The 22,379-nt window shown below is 42.2% G+C and overlaps 2 protein-coding genes across 4 annotated transcripts in view; one reads left to right on the forward strand and one right to left on the reverse strand.

Annotated features, from left to right (window-relative positions):
* LOC138206719 (voltage-dependent calcium channel subunit alpha-2/delta-4-like) overlaps nucleotides 1-22,379 on the reverse strand; it is a 71,015-nt gene that overhangs the window by 25,145 nt on the left and 23,491 nt on the right. For both annotated transcript variants that reach the window (XM_069163650.1, XM_069163649.1), the window contains exons 10-27: nucleotides 21,878-21,967; nucleotides 21,588-21,701; nucleotides 20,760-20,838; nucleotides 20,488-20,621; nucleotides 20,263-20,280; nucleotides 18,919-18,996; nucleotides 18,463-18,543; nucleotides 18,150-18,224; nucleotides 17,365-17,451; nucleotides 16,876-16,947; nucleotides 16,559-16,620; nucleotides 16,110-16,177; nucleotides 15,819-15,864; nucleotides 15,478-15,575; nucleotides 15,218-15,308; nucleotides 14,722-14,814; nucleotides 14,113-14,234; nucleotides 13,941-14,009 (exon numbers count right to left, since the gene is read on the reverse strand). In XM_069163650.1, the coding sequence (XP_069019751.1) occupies nucleotides 13,941-14,009; nucleotides 14,113-14,234; nucleotides 14,722-14,814; nucleotides 15,218-15,308; nucleotides 15,478-15,575; nucleotides 15,819-15,864; nucleotides 16,110-16,177; nucleotides 16,559-16,620; nucleotides 16,876-16,947; nucleotides 17,365-17,451; nucleotides 18,150-18,224; nucleotides 18,463-18,543; nucleotides 18,919-18,996; nucleotides 20,263-20,280; nucleotides 20,488-20,621; nucleotides 20,760-20,838; nucleotides 21,588-21,701; nucleotides 21,878-21,967 (1,477 nt within the window). The remainder of the gene's footprint in view (nucleotides 1-13,940; nucleotides 14,010-14,112; nucleotides 14,235-14,721; nucleotides 14,815-15,217; nucleotides 15,309-15,477; nucleotides 15,576-15,818; nucleotides 15,865-16,109; nucleotides 16,178-16,558; nucleotides 16,621-16,875; nucleotides 16,948-17,364; nucleotides 17,452-18,149; nucleotides 18,225-18,462; nucleotides 18,544-18,918; nucleotides 18,997-20,262; nucleotides 20,281-20,487; nucleotides 20,622-20,759; nucleotides 20,839-21,587; nucleotides 21,702-21,877; nucleotides 21,968-22,379) is intronic.
* LOC138206721 (leucine-rich repeat and transmembrane domain-containing protein 2-like) lies at nucleotides 1,122-11,429 on the forward strand. Of its 2 annotated transcripts, none has more exons than XM_069163651.1 (4): nucleotides 1,122-1,448; nucleotides 9,215-9,353; nucleotides 9,883-10,563; nucleotides 10,881-11,429. In XM_069163651.1, exons 2-4 carry the CDS (start codon nucleotides 9,308-9,310, stop codon nucleotides 11,360-11,362), a joined length of 1,209 nt encoding a protein of 402 aa, XP_069019752.1. In that variant the 5' UTR covers nucleotides 1,122-1,448; nucleotides 9,215-9,307; the 3' UTR covers nucleotides 11,363-11,429. The 2 variants fall into 2 exon arrangements, with proteins under 2 accessions (XP_069019752.1, XP_069019753.1); XM_069163652.1 differs by lacking the exon at nucleotides 1,122-1,448 and adding an exon at nucleotides 8,722-8,807.

Below are 22,379 nucleotides of genomic sequence, written 5' to 3' on the forward strand. Positions count from 1 at the left end.
GTATGTTTAACGGCCAGAACTCCACTGACATTATACATACAGACATTTAATGGCTGTTTACTTTCAAATTCAGAAGAAACGTTACAACTTCAGCATCAAACTTCCTTCCTCTGATTGGAAACCTGACGATACTACGTCCCGCCCACCGTTAGCTGTAACCTGACTGCACCACAGGCCTGTCAATCAAACAGACACACCCCCAAAAACAGGTCTTCTTGAATCTTCTTTTCTAATGAATGAGGGATTATTTTCAGATGGACCTCCAGAAAACTAATAAGAAGGAGTGACTTTAGCTAACAACACCGAGATAACTGATGGACACATTTTATTCACTTTGGATTTGATGAGAGAAGTTGAATGGGAGTCTATGGAGCCGGAGGCTTTTTGGAGCCGACCTCTAGTGGCACTCGCTGGTATTGCAGCTTAAGGTATGCAGTCTATGATGACATCTCACAATATCAATCTTTCCATAATGTTTGCCATCAAAAAGTTAGGAGGGTTAACTGAGTTTTAAACTTGTGTGCTACTGTATGCAACAGTTCCAATATCCTCATTAAAAATAAGGTTATTTTTATGATTTTGATGCTGGTTCTTATATCTGAGTTGTTTTGTATATAAAAGCAGCAGTGGGACCTTCTGTATATTTCCAAATGAAGTGTCACCCAGAACTCCATCTTACAAAAACGAAAACGTCTTCTTTATTCCTCGACAACTACATTTGCAATCTTTCTTTTTCTGTGTAATTCCCGGCATGTTCATGATTAAAGACGGTACTGCAAAGAAACATGGATCTTACAGTGTCTCTCTCCATTCAAAGCTCAGCCTGCAGCTGCAACACTCTGCTGTTACTATTTCTGTCAAACAGCTTTAATGCACATTACACACTCAGTATAACAGAAACAGGCACACACACACACACACACACACACACACACACACACACACACACACACACACACACACACACACACACACACACACACACACCATTAGCAGCAGCGCAGCAGCAGCATGTGGCTTGTGTAGTTCTCTCTCTCCCTCTCTCTCTCTCTCTCTCTCTCTCTCCCTTTCACATTGGCTATAGAGGCTCGCCCGTCCTCACTCGCTGGGCTGGGTGTGTGTTGGACGGACTGCTGAGACAATCAGAGGAAGCTGCGAGAGCAAGCGATGAAGAGGAGGATGACAATGAGGAGCGTCTGATCAGGAATAAAAACTCCTGTCTGGAAGAACAAGGACTCTCTCTTCTGGTGTTTGAGAGTCCGGACCGGTGTGTGTCCTTGAAGACAAGTCTGGCAGATTCAAAAATTCAGGTTGTGTTGTTTTTTTTTTTTTTTGAGAAGAGAAATGTCCGTCTTTAAAGACGCCTGTTTCCTGAAAGCTGCACATGCAGGAGAAGAACAGTTTCTGTCTTCCTTCTCTGTGCGGAGGCTGAAGCAGCAGAGCAGATGGTGAGCAGCTGCTTTGTTTGTGTAGATAATGTATGTACAGTAGCGTGCAGGCGCCTTTAACAGGGAGAAGCAGTGTGTGCTTTAGTCTGTGTGTGCGTACATACTATAAAAGTCAGACGCCCTGGTTTACTTTGTGTTACTTTAGTGGACTCTGCTTGGCCTGTTTTATGTTAAACTCTTAATGCTGCAGCATACTAGACCTGCAACTGATAGAGATTTTCATTACTGACTGATCTTGATTGTCCCACTGATTAATCAGTCACTGCTTTCGTTAATAAAATGTCCGAAAATCGTGACAAATGTGTATTCATGTGTCCCAGAGCCCAAAATGACATCCTGAAATATCAAGTTTTGTCAAAACTTCTATAAATGGACTAATTGTTGCGGGAGTGAAGCATATAATGAGAATTTATACAAGTGCTTTTCTCCAAAACTTAGATTCAACAGTTTGTGTCTTTCCAACATGACAATACACACAAAACAGTTTAGTGTGGGAGAGCATGACTGGTCTGTATGAGTCATGACCTCAACCCCGTCCAAAGTCTTCAAAATGAACTGACATGCTGACTGTGTAAACCAGTATCACGGCAAAGCGTGAAATAGCAACGCTTTGCGGTATCTAGGCGTGAAAGTTACACGTTTTCCTGTAATGGATGAAGATGAAACCTACTGTGTGCTTTGAGCCATGTGATTTACGTGATAATGAAACTTTTAGGAATAACACGAGGTTGGGGTTAGGGAACAATAAAAACATGGTTGGGATTTGCAAACAAAAACAACATTGTCACTTTCTGGATTCAAACCTAATCATCCCTCATGGCAGTCTGTGACTGATTCCACCTCACCATCCCTCCTGCCACCAAAAACACATCCTTCATTGCCTCTGTTGCGGTACCTTGGTCACATGGTTCCACGGCACAAGACATTTACATGCGTGTAAGTTTCACGCATAGACATCGCCAAAAACGTGTCTATTTCACGCTTTTCGTCGTGGACCAGCGTGTCTATTTCACCCTTTGCTGTGATACCGAGTTGGACTGCGAGCTACACCTCAACACCCGTTATGACATCATTAATGCTTAACGACCTGAATCATGGAGGGACATCACTTCTCATCGTTTTAGAAACACATGTTCAGCTGGAATCTTTGGGAGTCTTCAGTCCATGTAACGTTTCTGTGTGTGCTTTTAATAGTCTGAAAGCATGTGGGAGTGAAGCTGCGTGTGCGCTTTTGGCTTGCAGTGTTTGCTGTTGTTTGACTGCTCATCTCTGGTGCAGTGCACTTGTGCTCGTGGCCATTTGGACCGAACGCTCCTCGGCTGCTACTTTCTCAGGCTGTTTGGAGGAATAGTGGAGCCGTGGGGTTGGGGGGTGGTGGTGGTGGTGGTGGTGGTGGTCTGTCAGAGGCCATTAAGCAGCTCGCGGGATGCCATGTTACAGCCCAGAAAACCAGCGCGATGCATTGCAGATGAGGCGGGGGGAACATCACATGGCAGGACTTCCAATTTCAAAATACAAATAATGAAGTTTTAAAATTGAGATAATAATCTTCAACTTTAACACGTTTAAAAAAAAAATCTGTTTCTTTCTGCAACACAAATTCAACCTAACAACAGATACCAGGGATAAAAAAAAAAAAAGTGAACTTTTCCTGCACAGACAATAAAATGCTACAAAATCAGCTGCAGCACTAATAATATTTTTCAGTGGTTTCTGGGGAAATGATGTGAAGCCTGAAGGTCGGATTTAATGACTGCTGCCATCCTCGGCAGTTATTGGAGGTAGAAAACATTAATTTGATCAAATAAAAAGGTGGAGCTCAGGGAGGAGAAGCAAAACCATGACAATCACACAAACATCCATCAAGACAAAGAGTCACAGTGGAAGAAAACAGCAACGCTTTGTGGTGAATAAATCTGGTTAATTGTTGGCTTTGTAATTTTTGGAAAAATTTGTCAAAATTGGTTCCTTTTCATTTCAAGTCAACAACAGTTTTCTGGCCATTTCTGCTTTTCTCTGCGGTTTCATTGCTGAAGTACCTGAACCAGCATCCTGTACTTTGTTCCTGTAAATCAAGCACTGAAGCCAAAGTTTGGGTTCAGGTTTACTAGTTGGGTTCGGACGGGACATCAGATGTGGCTACAGGAAAGGTTCAGGTCTCCATTCTAGGTCCAATTCTGGCAAATAATGATGATGTTGACGCCATTATTCTTCCCTACCCTGACTCACCAGAATATCTCTGGCTATGCTGACTAAACTAATGGATAAATATAATCAATTTTTATAACAGCAAAATGAGCGTGAGCACCAAAACGTACAAACAAAGGAGCATCAGATATAAAAACTCAAACTGTATCAACAGGAAATCACACATGCTGAAGCAGATAAGTTAATTTACCAGACAAACGTGTGGTTAAACAGCTCATTACCAAAACACACAAATAGTTGGAGGCACAAAACTATGATGGTGTTAGAGGCAGGCGAAGGTGTTTCTCCGCCACCAGTTGTTCCTGCATCATCTGGACTCCTGAACGGAGAAATTTAATCCACAGTTTTAATCTGTGACCTGTTGATGCTGAGTGGGCGGGGTCTAATCTGCTTGATGGTGCATTCAAAAAGTGGCCTTGATGGCTGTTTGATTTTATCGGTGATTAGAATCCATCCTGGCAGACGCTGGCGTGTCTGCACAAAGTATGACAGCAGATTCATCCAGAAAATGTGGAGATGTTTCACTTGATGAGTGAAAACTGTGATCTGTATGTGGATATCAGGATAATATCAGGATTCATCTCTTTAGTTTTGTTGTATTACTTCAGAAGTTAAAAGATGACAGTGAATCATCCAGTCTGTCTTCAGTCTGATGCATAGTTTCACCTGTTGGGTCTAATTTTTCATCGTCTTGCTCTGACATTAGTTGACAGTTGGCTTTTTCTGTATGTGATGATTGTAATGTTAGACTGCATGCAGCCAGCAGTGGACAGAAAATAACAATAACAAAGAGCTGTTCTACGTGGTCTGAACAACGGATCAACAAAACACAAACCAGCCGTCTCCAGTGATGGAAAGCAACACCAACAATGCCAGCCATTGTTGTGTTTTCAGGTTACAGAGGTTAAAATAATCGACATCCTGTTCCTCCCATGTTGGACTGCCCGCTGGCTAACATGCTAACTACACTACACATCCGTGCAACACAGCACATACAAGTCTTTGACATGATGGCAACACTGACATTTCTTCACATTCTGTGGATAATCTTCGTTAACTCATTAATCCTTAAATATTGTAGAAGTGAATTACAATCCATCCATAGCTGCTGAACTCAGGCTACGTCAGGCATCGCATTGGCACCAGCATCAAAAGTCACCCCAGATAAAAGCATTATCTACATAAAAGATAAAACAAATAAAGTACAAAAGATTTTTCTGTGTCTTAAAGATAAATCTGCTGCGCGGAGGTTGACTCTAGGAGGACCTGACATGCTCGACCCTCCGCCCGGCCGCCTCGGCGCGCTCTCAGTACTGTCATTAAAAATTTGTAAGTGCAAACACAGAGACAGCGAGTAGATGTGAGGGGAGGGCACGCTTCAGGAGACGAATCAATGAGGAGAGGACCGGTGGACGGATGAAGAGCGGCCAGGAGCGCCGTCGTCTCCTGATAAACGGGAGATGACACAGCGGCCCCGAGTTTGTTCTCCGGCTCGGAGCTCACAGGTGTACACGTGTTTGAACGCTGTGGTTTGTGGAGAGCGCTGACGAGGCACAACATCACTCCCAAAGTCGACGATGACGACTCTGTCGAGGACTTTGTGGATTTATGCAGCATCATCATCATCTTTTTTTTTCTTCTAAATCCTTCCTCCTGTTTCCACGTAATGTGATTCAGTCTCTTTCGATCTTTACAGCCGTCACACAGCGCGAAAGGTCAGAGGTCATCGTCTCCATTGGATATTCTGGGCCCGATGAAGGCCGCGCTCATCCTCTTATACGTGTAGGCTGCTGTGGGAGATCTAATGACTCTGACAGGGGCGACTAAATCTGCCGTTAGAGAAGTCTTTGTTTCTTTCACAGCATGTTAGCGTAAAGCTGCACCAACAGTGGATCTGAGAGCAGTCAAAATGTTCCCATAATAACATTTAAGGGCTTCAAATGAACTTAGTGTGAATATTTCCTGATGTGACACCTGTATGATTAAGTTCTGGCCAAGTTCAGGCAGCAGAAGTTTGTTCTAGATGGAACAGGAAACTTTAAGTTTTACTGAACTTGTAGGTCGTTTTTCTACGTGTGTCGTGTTCAATGATTAAAAGCAAACGTTGCAGGACTGAAGCGCCGATTTGATTATTATCAGGTCACAAGATAAAGAGGCATCGAGGATTAATCCGGGCCAAATTCAGACGGAAAGTGAAAACTGTTTTTAGACGTCCAGGATTTACATACGACCATCGTTTAATCCAGAACAGACAGATTGCACACAAACCAGTCACACACAAACACACACTGTTTACACAGAGCATCACATGCATCCATAAAACAGGAATACAGCCAGTGGGACGACACCTTCAAATCACAAAAACAATGCTAGTATGGGAATTGTACTGCACAATGTTATGCTTTTGTAGTAATATAATAGGTTCACTCTGGCTCTGCTTCCATTTGACAGTTTTCGCAGAGGACAGTCTGAACCTACAGACACCCTGAGCATCAGCACTTTCTGTACCTTATCCTCTCTTCATATATTCATTTCAGTTTTTTTCAGGTGCAAAATCACTTGATTTAAACCAAGACATGGTTTCAAAACACTTCACAATCACAAAATAACCACAGCAACATTAAAGGCGTCAATAATCGTTTAAAAAGTGGCAACCTGGGCCGACAGCAGCGAGACTGAGGGATGGTTCATGGTACCCGAGCAGCTCCAACTATTAAGCTTTATCAAAAAGGAACATTTTGAGTCTGACCTAACAGCTAGAGAGGGTTTCTGACCCTGAACACAAACTGGGAGCCTGAAAACTGAAGCTCCGCCTCCATTTTACTTTTGGAAACTCTGGGAACCAAAAGTAGACCAGCGTACTGAGAGAGAAGATCTGGTTCTATAAGATCTGTCAGGGTGATGTGGTTCTATAAGATCTGTCAGGGTGATGTGGTTCTATAAGATCTGTCAGGGTGATGTGGTTCTATTAGATCTGTCAGGGTGATGTGGTTCTATTAGATCTGTCAGGGTGATGTGGTTCTATTAGATCTGTCAGGCTGATGTGGTTCTATTAGATCTGTCAGGGTGATGTGGTTCTATAAGATCTGTCAGGGTGATGTGGTTCTATAAGATCTGTCAGGGTGATGTGGTTCTATAAGATCTGTCAGGGTGATGTGGTTCTATTAGATCTGTCAGGGTGATGTGGTTCTATTAGATCTGTCAGGGTGATGTGGTTCTATAAGATCTGTCAGGGTGATGTGGTTCTATTAGATCTGTCAGGGTGATGTGGTTCTATAAGATCTGTCAGGGTGATGTGGTTCTATAAGATCTGTCAGGGTGATGTGGTTCTATAAGATCTGTCAGGGTGATGTGGTTCTATTAGATCTGTCAGGGTGATGTGGTTCTATTAGATCTGTCAGGGTGATGTGGTTCTATAAGATCTGTCAGGGTGATGTGGTTCTATAAGATCTGTCAGGGTGATGTGGTTCTATTAGATCTGTCAGGGTGATGTGGTTCTATAAGATCTGTCAGGGTGATGTGGTTCTATAAGATCTGTCAGGGTGATGTGGTTCTATAAGATCTGTCAGGCTGATGTGGTTCTATTAGATCTGTCAGGCTGATGTGGTTCTATTAGATCTGTCAGGGTGATGTGGTTCTATTAGATCTGTCAGGGTGATGTGGTTCTATTAGATCTGTCAGGGTGATGTGGTTCTATAAGATCTGTCAGGCTGATGTGGTTCTATTAGATCTGTCAGGGTGATGTGGTTCTATTAGATCTGTCAGGGTGATGTGGTTCTATTAGATCTGTCAGGCTGATGTGGTTCTATTAGATCTGTCAGGCTGATGTGGTTCTATTAGATCTGTCAGGGTGATGTGGTTCTATTAGATCTGTCAGGGTGATGTGGTTCTATTAGATCTGTCAGGGTGATGTGGTTCTATTAGATCTGTCAGGGTGATGTGGTTCTATTAGATCTGTCAGGGTGATGTGGTTCTATTAGATCTGTCAGGATGATGTGGTTCTATAAGATCTCTGAGATAAAATAGAGCCTGGTCATGGAGAGTTTTATAAGTCAGTAGGAGAATTTTAAATTCTATTCTTGATTTAACAGGAAGTCGATGAAGAGAAGCTGAAACAGGAGAAATATGCTCTCTAAATCCCGTCTGTACTCTTGCTGCAGCATTTTGGATCAACTTCAAGTTTTTAATGAGTAATTTAGATGTCCTGACAGCAATGAATTACAATAATCTAGTCTGGTTGTCACAAATGCATGAATCAAGTTATCTGCATCAAACCAAGACAAGATGTTCCTGGTTTTATTAATATTTCATAGATGGAAGAAAGCCTTCCTGGAGACTTGCAATGCTTGTCAATATTGTCTCAGCACAAAAGCTCTGACTTTGCACTTGTAATTTTTGGTCTCTTGACATTGCAAAGTGACGTCAAACCTTGAGTCATACTGCGTGTCCCATTATCTCCCTCCTCTACCTGCATTGTAATTGCTCCCATTTTGAAAAGTCACTCGTGGCTGGAAGGCACCTTCCCGCCACACACAGTCCGCAGCCGAGCGACGGGCATCTTTGTGCCGACTTAAAAAGAAAGATCCGCGACAAAAGAAAGACCTCGAGGCAACGAACTCTTTTCAGCAGCTGGAGATGGATGCAGTGACGGCATTTCATCTTGTATTTCTCTGCAGCTTTATCTCTCTTGCTCACTTCCCTCTGCATATCTGAGAGCCAAAAACTACCAAGAGAAGGACTCATCAAAACATGGAAACAGTTTCCTTAAACGTGTGTGTGAAACAATGCAGGCAGAGTACTGTATCTGCAGCGTTCAGGACTTCAGTGGGCCTTAAGAAGCCAGAATCTGGCAGCGACTTCCCTCCGACGTCGCTGCATGAAAACACGGAGGATGATTCAACTTCATCATGAAACGCTTTGTTTTTACTCCCTGAGCAAAGATTCTGTACACGGGACACTTAATCTCACACACGGAGTTAAACTCTTTGTGGTGACTGAGAGATTTAAAAAAAAAAAAAAATCATCAGCGCACATCCTGGACCTGAAATACGCAGCTCACTACAGAAGATGAATGGAAGTAATGTGGAGCTGGAAGAGAGCAAATCTGAACAAGGCTCACGAGGATTACTAAGATTACCCTTCACAGAAGAAGTGGGATGAGCGTTTTTTTTACAATCCATTCAAGCCTTTGATGCACACTGGAATATATATTTCTAAACTTTAAAGTCTGTAGAGATAATAAGAGAAAGTCATAAACATCCAATCTAGAAGCTTAAAATGTTGCTTTAATTTAGATGCCTGGTCAGTGTTTGTAAAAATAAATCAATATCTACAGTTTTTTAACTCTCAAAATAAATCCACTGATGATGATGGTTATGGAAACATTTGGAGCTACAGTATTTGCGATGCAAATGGTTTTTTGGTTGTTAAAATCCAATGCTCCTAAAAAGAAACTGTCAAGGTTGATTTACAATGAGGAAAAATACCTGGTTCACTTTCAAAACTTTATATTCCTCTAAGTAACATTTCCCTCTCTGTCCCTGTTTACTGTATCTCAGCACATTCTCCAGAGCTGGATGTTAAAGTGACGCAGAAAGAGGAAGAACAGCCGGATGTCAGTGTGACGTTGAAGAAGAGTTGATGAGGCAGACATGAAGAACCGAGACCAGCATGGACCGAGTCATCCGGAGAGTCTGGGTGAGTCTTCGTCTTTCGCACTGCAGGACTTCAACTCCTGCTTTTATTCACGCTGACAGCTGGAATATGTTACCCATCTCTGAGAGACAGACTCGGATTAACAGTTCAGACCTTTTCACCTGTGATCCACAAATAATGTTGGTTTGTAACCTGTAGAAATGTAGAAAGTTTTCATTTTGGTTTCCTTTATCATTTTTCTACTTTGTTGCTCTTTCTCTCAAAGTTCACTGACATTTGGAGGAAAATATTCAAATTGGACAATTTTGTTTTTGGGAGAAATTCGAGCCAGAAATTTGCCTGTTCAAAAGGGACATAAAAAAAACAGCGGACTGGGGCGGCTTTTGTTTGTTCTGAGTTTTGCTACTAGGTTTGATAAAAAGCCAAATTCAAGCAAATAAAATAAATTCACAGCCTCAAATGAGCACAACAGTAAAATGAGCTTTGGTTCATATATAATGGAAGTTATTTGAGAATAAATGTTTTTTGCAGTTTAACTCTTGCAGTTGTGTGTGTTTCCTGTGTCTTCCAGTCTGCGTGGTTCTGTCCAGTCTGGTGGTTCTTCTGGGTCTCCTGCAGTCAGTCAGTGGTTGTCCTGATGTCTGCAGTTGCTACGGTAACACCACCGACTGCTCAGCGGCCGGCCTCCTCTCTCTGACGCCCGTCGTCGGGATGCTGAGCCGGGACTCGCTGACCCTCCGTCTGCCCCAGAACAACCTCTCCTCCCTGGGCCAGGCTGAGCTGTCCAACCTCAGCAGCCTGGAGCTCCTGGATCTTTCCCAGAACCACTTTACAGTCCTGCAGCCCGGATCGTTCTCGGGTCTCAGCAGCCTGCGTTGGTTGAATCTCTCCACTAACTACCTTGGCGTTCGTCTGGCAACCTCTGAGCTCGACAGCAGCACGCCGATTGCTCAAGGCCTGAATGGGAGTCAGGGGCGCGTCGGCTTGAGCAGGGAGGTTTTCAGGGGGCTGTGGCACCTCCAGGGGCTGGACCTGTCCTCCAACGACCTCCTGTGGCTACCGAGCGGCCTGCTGGACGGGCTTCACAGACTCGCCTGGTTGTCCCTGGCCAGCAACCGGCTGGTGGGCCTAGACAGGGTCACGTTTGAGCCCCTGGTGGCGCTGCAGCAGCTCCAGCTGGTGGGGAACCCTTGGGAGTGCGACTGCAAGCTGAGGGACTTCAAGCACTGGATGGAGTGGATGATTTACAGGGGTGAGCAGGGCTGTTAGCGGGCCTCTCCAAAGCCCAATTTCTCTGAAGTAGATAGCTTAGCAGTCGGCTTACGCTGCTTTAAGATGGTAAATCCGGAGTCTGTACTTCAGAAGCTGTATAATGGCAACAATGACCTGCGCTCTGCAGGCTGGATGTATGCTGAGCACAGACATCTAAGAATATAATGACCTTCATCTCTCTCAATCCTCCCTGTCTCCCCTGATTTCTCTCACCCCCTCTCCTCCACGTAATCTTCTCCCTCCCTGTTCTTCCCCTGACTTTTTTTTGTTCCCCCTCTCCATCTTTTTTTTTTTTAGATGGGCAGGTAGATGCATTGCAGTGCAATCTCCCGGGGGATTTGAAGGGCAGGGACATCCGCAGCGTGCCGGTAGAGATGTTCAGCTACTGCCTGCAGAGTCCGACCAAGGAGGGCACGTCGGGTTACGCCACCCGGCCTCCCTGCCCGCCGGGCCGGATCAGCGGCACCGAGGAATGCGTGCGTCAGCGCTACAAGCCCGTCAGCGTCCGCCGGGCTCACGGCACGCAGATAGTGGCGGGCGTGGTGTGCGGCACGGTGTGCGTCATGATGGTGGTCGCGGCGACTTACGGCTGCGTGTACGCCTCGCTGATGGCGCGCTACCAGAGAGAGATGAAGAGTCGCGGGCAGCCCCTGATGGCCGACTCCGGAGCCGACATAGACCTCGAGGACGGGCAGACGTCGTCCCCGACCTCACCGGAGGAGACGCCGCCGAAGGACGCGTGCGGCTTCGTGCACGGTTATCGAATCAGCAGCTTCTGATGTACCCATCATTGACGACAGACATCAGCAGAGAGGAACCCTGCAGCTCTGCCATTGTGATAAAAGTCTCCGGGTGGGGGGAGGGGGGGGGGGGGCTAATGGAGCAGACAAGATTCAGTGAAGCTGGAATGCTGCAGCACTTCTTTTAATGTATGGATGCTCTGTGAATTGTTCGTCCCTGCGCTGCATCTCTCAGCCAGCTTTTAAACTCTGAGACGGCTGTATGGCACTTCTGCACCTTGACTTCCTCTTAAACCTGTATTTATGTTTCTCCCTCAGAGATATGAATATACCTTTTCATCATACTGTCTGTCTTTGTATCTGAGCCCAACAAGCACAAGATCCAAAAATCCTAAAACACAGAATCTGTGATATGTCCATTGCTGCTTGTTGCACAAAATGATTTCCCTCTAAACGAGTTGTGTATTTTATCCGTCTTTGCAAAAATAATATTTTGTACCTGTTTGGTGGACATCCTGTTGACTTCCCCTCTTCTCACTTTAAATCGTATCAGAGAGGAAATGTTGTTTTAAACTTCATCACCGAGGCTGACTGCATTTGAATAATAAAGCTGCAGTGCCACCTAGAGGGAAAACTTTGAGCTACAACTGCTTTTAATCCAGCACAAACAAACTAAAGCTCAACAAAGTCATGACATCAATCTTTCCCAAAACTTCGAAGAATAAGACTTAAAATGTGCCCATTAATGTTGTAACTTCCAAATGTGTGTTTGATTCTATTTTTCTGTTATGAGCACATTAATCATCGTCTCCTCAAGTCAACTCAAGGACTGTTAATCAATTACTGAAGACAATAAAGTCTATATTTATCTAAACTGGACTTTTCTTTTGTAAATCACATCGAGATGTGACGGCCGCACGATGACAGATTCGACCTTTGACCCCAGACAGAATCTAAACCCGATGATCCAACAACAGTAAAAAGAACAACAACACATTCATCAATCTCTTAAATTAGCAAATAAGAGCACTGCTACGTCTGATGTGTGTCAGGAAGTTAGAATCACTTCCAAAAATACCCGACTCATGTTTTCTAACAGTATAGATTACATCCATCCATTATTATTATTATACTATATTATATTCATATTATATTTATAGCCGCTTTATCCTGAACAGGGTTGCCAGTCCATCACAGCACCATCACACAGAGACAAAAACTCTCTCACACTTACAGGCAATTTAAAACCACCACTTAATCTAACATGCATGTGTTTCTGGATGGAGAACCAGAGAGAAGTCACACAGAAAGGTCGCCGCCCCGACCGAGGTTCGAAACCATCACCGTCATGCTGTGAACCACTGCACCACCACGCTGCCTCGCAGGTTTGTTAACTGTTGGGTTCATGAATGTGTGAAAAGTCATCATCTACTGAAGGTCACCAACATCTTTAAGGCAAGAAACACACAGGAGTGACTTCAACTACATCTGGCTTCACAATTTCTAAAATGTGAAAACTTACCTCTGCTTCTGATTTTCATTTAAGCTGGCGTCTGTTTGCCTCCATGAACCAAACAACCCTTCCCTCTGTGGCCTCCATGAACCTCAGCGAGGCTAAAAAACACACTGGAGTTCACATGTATATTTGTTGCGCTAAATAAAGCTGATTCTGACTGTCGCCATGACAGTAAACGATGCTTCAAATATGGATGTTGCTGCAAAGAAACTGCAAATTCTAAAAACACACATCTTCAACCCAATGTCATGAAATAAATTCAGTCACCACAGCTTCAAGATGGACATCCAGGTTGGTTGTAAGGAATTTACTGTCAGGTGCTCTGAGTTAGTGTCACCAGTTCAGTATCAGACCAAATGTGGAGAATCATTTAAATCTCCCTCGATGTTATGACGCCTGGCGAAAATCGCATCAATTCATCCCAGCCATCATCCATCAGTGATGTCATCAACCAGCAGTGATGTCATCGTTGGTTTGTGAACGTTATGAATCCTCCAGTTCAGAATCTGTCCGTCACCATCTTTGTTAGTTCGGAGCGGTTTGGAGCAGGAAGTGACCATATTTGGACGAGCTGGGGGAGGAGCCAGCGGTGGATCTGACCGATCTGATCGGAAACCTGACGATGCTACGTCCCGCCCACCGATAGCTGTAACCTGACTGCACCACAGGCCTGTCAATCAAACAGACACGCCCCCAAAAACAGGTCTTCTTGAATCTTCTTTTCTAATGAATGAGGGATTATTTTCAGATGGACCTCCAGAAAACTAATAAGAAGGAGTGACTTTAGCTAACAACACCGAGATAACTGATGGACACATTTTATTCACTTTGGATTTGATGAGAGAAGTTGAATGGGAGTCTATGGAGCCGGAGGCTTTTTGGAGCCGACCTCTAGTGGCACTCGCTGGTATTGCAGCTGAAGACACTTCTGGATCAGAACCATTTTACAGACCTGAAGCTACAAACACTTTTATAAACAGTCTTTGATTCATCCCTCGGGTTAAATAAACATTTGTGTGAAACATCATATTCGAGACGTCCTGTAGATGAGCTGGACATCACAGCTGTTCCACCGTTAGAAACTAAAGATTTGAAACTCACCTCCAGCCATGGCCGTCTTTCCTTCAGATGAAACCGTCACCGACGTCGTCGCGATGACATACTTCACTCCTGCTGAGAAAATTCAGCTCAGCATCAACTTAAGATGACATCGTGGGAAGATGTTTCATGATCATGTTAATAAGCTACGAGGGTTGAAGAGACGCAAACGGACCTTTGTCGTTGATTGCGTAGTAGAAGAATCTGCCGGGAGTGTTTTCCACGGCCAGCCGGTACCACAGAGGGAAGTGATCGATGGTGAACAGGTTGTCTTTATCAGAGGAAGTCAGGAACCTCCTGGAAAGTTGGAAATTCAACTTCAGACAACACGGTACTTTCAGATCTACGGCCAGGGAGGCTCGTCTTCACACATCTTCAGAATAATGTGGTGTTGAACCCGTCATGCTCTCTGTTCATAATAAAGCTGCTTTATTTAATCATTTTTCTCTGTCAAAACCAGGAGAACATCAGGTCAATGTTATCAAGGTGGTGATGAATATTTATTAATATAATCATTCCTGACCAAATGAAGAAAAGTACAGGTTAATGAGATCAGCGATAAAACTTACAGGCACAACGTTTTTTTATGTTTAAATACGGTCACACATCAACTAAACGACCTATACATGTCTATTCAGTATGCTCTAAAAATGAAAATGCAAAGCAACTCTGATCTGAATTAGAAACATGGCTGAAGATATTATAGCTGTATACCAAAGTACGGTTTAAGATTTTAATTTAGCTGCATGATGAGTCAGATGTTAAACAGATTGTTTTTTTGTACTTTGCCACTCGAGTCTCCACTCCTGCATATCTCATGATCCTCATCAGGCCGGCACGAGTACCAAGGAAGGCTGTCTCCATCCCGGGCTCCACCCTGCACACACACACACACACACACACACACACACACACACACACACACACACACACACACACACTGTGTGAAGGCTGTTCATCAGGAGTAAAAACCTGTAGGTTGACGGCTCAGAGCAACGCAGGTTAAAAGAAAAGTTTTTGCCAAATTATCATCTCAAATTCAAATTAATTTCCACCTTCTTCATTTCAGTGAAACCTTCCAGACAGTTGTGGTTTTATTCATCCACGTTTTGAGACTTTCCCTAAAAGATTCCTTCCTTTACTTCCAGTTAAAGGTGAATTCATTATTTCAAATATACAGGTGTGGAGTACATCCCAGAATAATCTGAAGGGATGTTTTTGGGGTGAATCGACCCTTTAAATGATTCAACCGTGTGTTTCTGTCATATCTCCGGTCTCACCTGTCATTGAGCATCAGGGCGCTCCAGTAGGCCTCCATCGGAGCCGTTACCACGGCGTCGAACAGCGTCTGCTGCAGCAACAACTCGTCACCTAGGCAACGGACAAGTTCAGTCAAAAATAATGGTCAAAATTTGTTTTCTCACTCTGAAATCTCCAGCTAAATGTATTAAAGTACCTAAAATGAAAAATAACTACGACCATATTTGACAGGTTTATTATTATTATTATTATTTTTTGAAGTTATTGGTCAGAAACCTACACTCGAGGTCGGGCTCCTTCCCCAGCAGGTAGCGGATGGCAGCCTGAATCTGGGAGTACTTTCGATGAGCAGGGTCGATGTCCGTCTCACAGTAGGTCCTGAGGAAAAGTCATTTATTAATCCAACATTAACAGCTTTAAAACAATTTGTCTGCATCCTGCTGGACTTGTTTCCAGGAGATTCTAGATACAGAATTAAAGGAGAAAGTCACTTTTTTGATCATTTTGAATCAATTATCAGAGAAAATGACCTCACTTTAAAAAAAAAAAAAAAAAAAAAATCAACTATCTTAAACATCACTTCCTGTTTCATAGAGATGTGTTTTGGGATTTAAGACGTACCACTCGGAGGCGATGCTGAGATCCGGGGAGGTCAGGTCGTGCAGCCCTGTGAAGGAGGACACACACTTTATTCACTTTGAAAGAAAACACAGAAATTTACTTTATTTCACGTCAGTTTAAAAAGATGTTGTGTTGCAACGGAAACATTTGTATGAGGTTGTATTTTCTATACATGAACAAAAACCTGGAGTTGTTTATTCATCTACATTAAATTGTGCTTTTCTAAACCAAACAGCATCTGACAGCAATTCATTTGAGGTTTGAGCAGCAGAGGCTTATGGGTAATCACACCTTCTTCCACGGATACGTTTCCCGTAAACATCAGCCTCCCGTGACCCTTCGTCAGCACCATGCCGAAGCTGCAGAGACAAACAGGAAGACACTGACTTCACTTCTGTCCTGCACTCTGCTGCCCTCTAGAGTTCAGGTCAGATATGACTGAAGGTCAACAAAGTAAAGGAGAAAGATGTGGTTTGGATTTCTTTAAGTACATAACATCCTGTAAACAAACATTAGTGGTCCCTTAGGCGTCGAACCATATTTTATTTGTTTGGATGTTTTAAGGGTTCAAAACCTGGAGTGGCAGAACTCTTGTTTTTTTCCAGGGTTTATTATTATTAATATTAATAATATTATTATTATTATTATTATTATTATTACTGGTTTGAACTCTAATAATGATGATTGAATAAAAAAAAACAAAAAAAACACGTTTTCAAGATAAAAAACTGCCGATTTACCTGAAAGGCGTCTCATCGATGTTGGTGTAGAAATAGTCGTTGACGAGGTACAGAGGCCGTTTCTGTTGGACGAGGAGAGAAACGTCTTATCGTCAGTGATGCTGTGATTCATGCTCACCAGTCTTCAGCATTTCAGTTACACATCAACATTTTTGTCCAGTCAGCAAAGAAACACATCTGACTGGTGGTGTCTCAGTGACAGACTTGGATGTTTCATAATGACACCTAATGAGGCGGATCTGTCTCCTATTTTAAACTCCAGGACGGACGTGTCCTCTACTAAAGTGAAACTGTTGGTGAACTGACTGACTCCTCACCCCTTTGTCCACGGATGCTCTGAAGCTCAGGCTGATGCTGCCCGTCTGTCCTTTCACCATCGCTGTCCTCAGCTGGAAGCACAAGAACAAGTTCCATTCAAGCTTTAAGATACTTTTTTGGACATTTCCATCTAAAAAAACCAAATCTTCCCACCCGCAGGGCCAAAATGAACGAGTCAGTAAACATTGATGTTGCTGCTCTAAAAATGCTCAACTGATGCAACAGAAATGAAACACAAGAGAGTTAAAGAACCAGGTGGCCTCCTCATCTGAGCCCTTTGAAGAGCTATTTGTGACCTCCTGCAAACAGCAGCAGGTCACGATAAATTAAGAACTACAGCCTGGTTCCTGTACCAGGAAAGTGAAAGTGTTCATTTACCGTCAAATTAAAATCATATTACTGTATAAGAAATGTTGCAAACATCCACAGGCTTTAGAAAAAATGTAAACCCTCATAATTCTGTTGTGAAATAATATTTCTGTGTTCACCATCTCGTCCGTGTCCTCCCACTCCACCTCAGACAGATCCACACTGTTGTAGTTCGGCTTTGGCTTCAGTGTCTTTCCATCTTTGTACTGTAAGACAAAGGAGGTGCTGTTACTGAGTGTGTGTTTGTGTGTGTGTGTAGTAGAATACTGTACAAGTCTCCTTATTACCATTTCCTCTTAATGTACCCTTCATGACATCTGCTAGACTGTGAAACTTCAAATATAGATCCAGTAAATCAGAGCTGCTGCCGCAGGGCTCTTGAGCTAAATTTGTCTTTTAAATCTGCCGTCCAGAAACAGAAGTCACCAGCAGCGTGAACTTTCAGTTGTAATCCCAAAAATTATAATTAACGATATAATTGTCTTTTTTCTATACGGTTTATAATACACGACATAATGAAGAAAGAAGAAGAGCCATTTATTGGATTCAAACATTAAAGGCTAAAAAAAATGTGATAATATATTTTAAAGTTTGTAAAAAAAAAAAATCACAGGGACGATATGAGATGAATAACTTGGATATAAAAAGCCTATGACTGAAATATATAAAGAAACTGCTGACAACGAAATGTACTAATAATTCAAATCAATGATAATTGTTTAGTCATGTTTCACAACAGAAGAAGGTTTATTTCGATAACGTCATTAAAAGTGTGTTAGTTAAACTTCAAATGGTGGAAAACATCCACATTTCTGTCAGCTGTTTATAAACCAACGAATGGAGATGAAGGATTAATAATTGTTTTTCAGGTTATGAAGTGATAATTGCGACAGGCTGCACTCACCAGAGGTCGGAGGTCAGGATGAGCCAGGATGTAACCGTTGTTGGTGATGAGGAAGGCGTATCCGTGAGCTCCCAGCTGAGGGGGAAGCAGGAAACAAGGAATTCAACATATTCAAGCTTTTATTGTGAAATCGGTTGTTTCAGTTTGTGTACTTAATATAAAAAAATGGAGCAGAAACACTGTCGATTTAAACATTTAAAAGAACAACTATATGTATATATATATATATATATATATATATATATATATATATATATATATATATATATATATACATATAGTTGTTTCTATATATAAACAGCCGGGAGCTCACCATGTATCTGGGCGCCAGCTTCATCACCTCCATCAGGGGGATGTCGGAGCCGACCACGCCCAGCAGGATGCCGTGGGACAGCTGGAGACACAAGTTCACGGGCAAAACTGCTTCTTATCATTTATTATCAAGCATTGTAATCCTACTTTATCATGTGGTGAAGTAGTTCTATTTCTTTAAGTTCTTCTTTTAGATTTTGTAAATATATATTTTCTTCTTTTAGGTCAGGGAGGACCAGCACAGTAAGAATTTAATTGTGCCGCGTAATCGACTTTTATTATACTGTCCATATGACAATAAAATTCTCTTTTTCTTTCTTTTTGTGTACTTATCTTTCCTACCTGTGTTGTTTAGATGCTGCAATGATTTTTTTTCCCACAACAGGATTAATAATAGTAATGATAATAATAATAATAATAATAATAATAATATCTTTTAAAGTGTGCTGCCACTGACCGTCTCCTTCTTCTTGCTGAAGACCGGCATGGCGACCGAGGTCATCAGCAGCAGACTCTGGGCCTTCGTAGTGAAGAGCTGACGGACAGGAGAACAGTGTTAGTATTTCTAAACCACAATAAACAATTTAATAAACACATTCGATAAACAATCTCAATCTAAAAATGCTCCTTGATGGACAAAATAAAACCACTTTATATTTGTATGTATTCTAAAAGTGTTTTATAATATGTCCTGTTATATTTTTTCAGATTCAGGGTTTGATTTAACTATTTTTTTAGATCACAGTTTCTCTTGGTGTTATTATTTTGTCTGTAATTAATTTGTAATGTTTTTATATGAAGATTATTCTTTGTTATCTACAGATTATAAATATTTTACAGTTTTTTTGGGAGACTGTGTGCACAATGTGCAGGTCTGAGGTTGAACTATAGGGGGCAGCGTAGGACTGTTGGCAGCTGTAGTACTACAGTCACTACAATCTGGACCAGCGGTTCTCAATCTGAGGGTCAGGGCACTTCAGGAGGTCATTACGTCATGTCATGAAATAAATCCTTCAAAGTCATATTTTTCCAATACAAGTTAACTCTCGTGTTTATTTTTCTAAATTTTGAGGGAATAAATGAAATCTGTTTTCTCTTCCTATGAAGCCAATCGGAGCGCGTCTTCAGTCGAACTTAAAGAAACTTCTGTGACTTTTAAAACATGCGGTGAGCAGCAGGAGGATGTTGTGATTTATGGATGCTGCTGAGGTCACAGGTGGAGATTTGTATTTCATAGTGTGAAACTTCTGCTTCAATCAAAACAAGAACAAAAGAGAGTTTGATGATGTTGTGAAGCAGCGTGGGATCATGGGAGTTGTTGTCGTCATTATTAAACAAACAGCTGCAGATGAAAATCAGCTCGGCGGTTAGCACTATATATATATATATATATATATACTGTATATATGCAGTTGTGTAATAGTGGATAGGGTACAGTGGATATGATGACCCAATAAAACGGATTGTTATCTTGATTAATAATAACAATCTAATATTTTGAGCATAGTTGGAAACATTTGGTATATTTTAGGTAATTAAATAAACAAAAACTGTATATAAAGAAGGTTTCTAGCTTTAACAGCGTTCTCCAGAGGCTCAGACAGCCATGTCCTAAAACCTACGATGAAACCATGTCTCTCCCATCTCTGTTCCCATCAATTGTTATGAACTGTGTTGTGTAAAGTCAAATCATGAAAACTAAAAGTCATCTCAGTACTAAACTTTGGACACAACAGGTCGAGAACCTTCAGGAACTCCTGTTAGCTCCTGTTATCTACGACTACAACTTCTTCTTCTTTACCTCCTTTGTGTTGGGAAGCTGCAGACGTGATGGAGGGAACGGCCGGATGATCGGGAGGTGAATGAGCCGGAGGAGACGGGGAGGAAACAGACAGATGAAGGTGAAGTGACAGTGGTGATGGTGATGATGATGAAGATGAAGGTGATACTGGACAGTATCTTCATCTTAAAGGAGCAGTTCACCCCCAAGTTAAAACGTAGGAGAGGTTGTGATGTGTCGGCTCACCACGGTGTCCATGTAGGCCTCCGTCCAGATGATGTCGTGGTCGTGGTTGATGACCATCGGCCGGCTGAGCACGTGCAGGTACTCCATCACGTTCTCCTGCACGTCGGCCAGCGTGGAGATGTGTGTGTAATAACCTGGGAAAACACCCACATGGATGAAGTGTATGCATGCGCGCGCACACACACACACACACACACACACACACACACACACACACACACACACACACACACACACACACACACACACACACACAGTAAAGCAGGGCGGACCTTTGTTGTTGCATGCGATCCACTTGGTGTTTTGAGCGAAGGTCATCTCTCTGCCGATCAGGTATGTGAAGACTCGCACCTGAACACAGAAACACGCCTGTTACAGGTTTATCTCTGTTTCCATGGACATGAAGGATCCTGGTTGTTGAAACATCCTGTTTTTGTGTTTGTACATTTAACAAAGAGTTTTTGGACCTTAGAAAGTGTTTCGGGTGTAGAAATGTAGACGTGACTGACAGAAACCTGCAAACTTTTACTCAGTTTGAAAATGACGTTCTGGTCTTTAAATCTCAATAAAGGTTCATACAGACAAAGACTACAGCGTCCGTATATAGATGTAAATTTAAAGACAATTTTAATTGAAAATGTAAAACTCTAAATTGTCTGTGAAAAACAGACCAATCAGTGTCGTGGAAATCACAGCATCATTAAAATTCAGATGAATGAGCTCAGATCAAAGTTAAAGCTCGGTCAGGCTCCACCTGCTGGAAGCCTTATATCATGTTGGATTTTTTTTTTCAAAAACATTTACAAAATACTAAAATGTTGTTCAAAAATACCAACGCACACACATTATTGTGAGATGTGCACTTACTGAACCCTTTCAATGGATTTTTTATTTATTGTATCTCTGATAATATTTAGGGAAATGTTCAGTAGTTTTTCACCCTTTCACATTCTTTACATGCAAATAGTATTATAAAGTATATTAAATTCGTACACAGATATATGCACACAGACATATAGTGTAGGTTGCTGTAGTTATTTTTCTTTTTAAAGAGAATAGATGTGGGGAGACGGGCAGTGATGTCATTTCCTGGTTCTCACCCGGCGCTCCGGCCAGTTGAACTCCTCAAAGACGGACTCGAAGTCCTCCATCGCTCCGTCTGTGATCAGCATGATGGCCTGGTTACACATGCTGCCCTGACCTTTGGCCCTCGCCTGCACACACACACACACACACACACACACACACACACACACACACACACACACACACACACACACAGTTTATACACAGCACCGGTTTCATATAAACTCCGTCAAAGAAGATTTTTGTATAGAAAGCTTTTGTTTAACGGGAGAGATGACCTCTGACCCCAAAGAGGGACACAAACCTCGTTGAGGATTTTGAAGGACTCCTTCATGGCGTTTTTGATCTTCGCCTCTCCTTTGACGTGCAGCTCCTCCACCAGCTGCTTGAAGTGCTGAAAGATGGAGCGACAGATGTTTCTTACACCAGCAGTGTGATTCATGTAGTCGCCATTATTTCACCAGCAGCCTTTTACAAACAGATTGTTTCAGCCGAATTATTCTGGAGGCTGAATTTTTATATTATATTATATATTTATCATTATATATATTTATATTTATTTATTTCATATGACAGTATTAGTGGTTGTTGTCTTTGACCATTTAGCCGTAACCCCTTTGAGTAAACATCAATTTTTTTGTCTGGCCTTTATTTTAATTTAATTTATTTTATGTATCTAATCAATTATCTATTTATACATTTTACCATATTAGTTCATTCAAATATAAATTGAAATGTATTTACTTTAGGCATATAGATGTTTATTCCATTTAAAAAAAATACATTAACTTTACTGATATATTTGA

Source organism: Embiotoca jacksoni, unplaced genomic scaffold (genome assembly GCF_022577435.1).
Source record: "Embiotoca jacksoni isolate LCO1_2020_lvr unplaced genomic scaffold, fEmbJac1.0.p SCAF_3, whole genome shotgun sequence".
Lineage (NCBI taxonomy): Eukaryota > Metazoa > Chordata > Actinopteri > Embiotocidae > Embiotoca > Embiotoca jacksoni.

Bases quoted from the DNA above. Each gene is read 5' to 3' on its own strand.
- LOC138206721 (XM_069163651.1), top strand. From the start codon at position 9,308: ATGAAGAACCGAGACCAGCATGGACCGAGTCATCCGGAGAGTCTGG. The intron at 9,354-9,882 runs GTGAGTCTTCGT...TGTGTCTTCCAG, and splicing joins GAGTCATCCGGAGAGTCTGG to TCTGCGTGGTTCTGTCCAGT. The intron at 10,564-10,880 runs GTGAGCAGGGCT...TTTTTTTTTTAG, and splicing joins GGAGTGGATGATTTACAGGG to ATGGGCAGGTAGATGCATTG.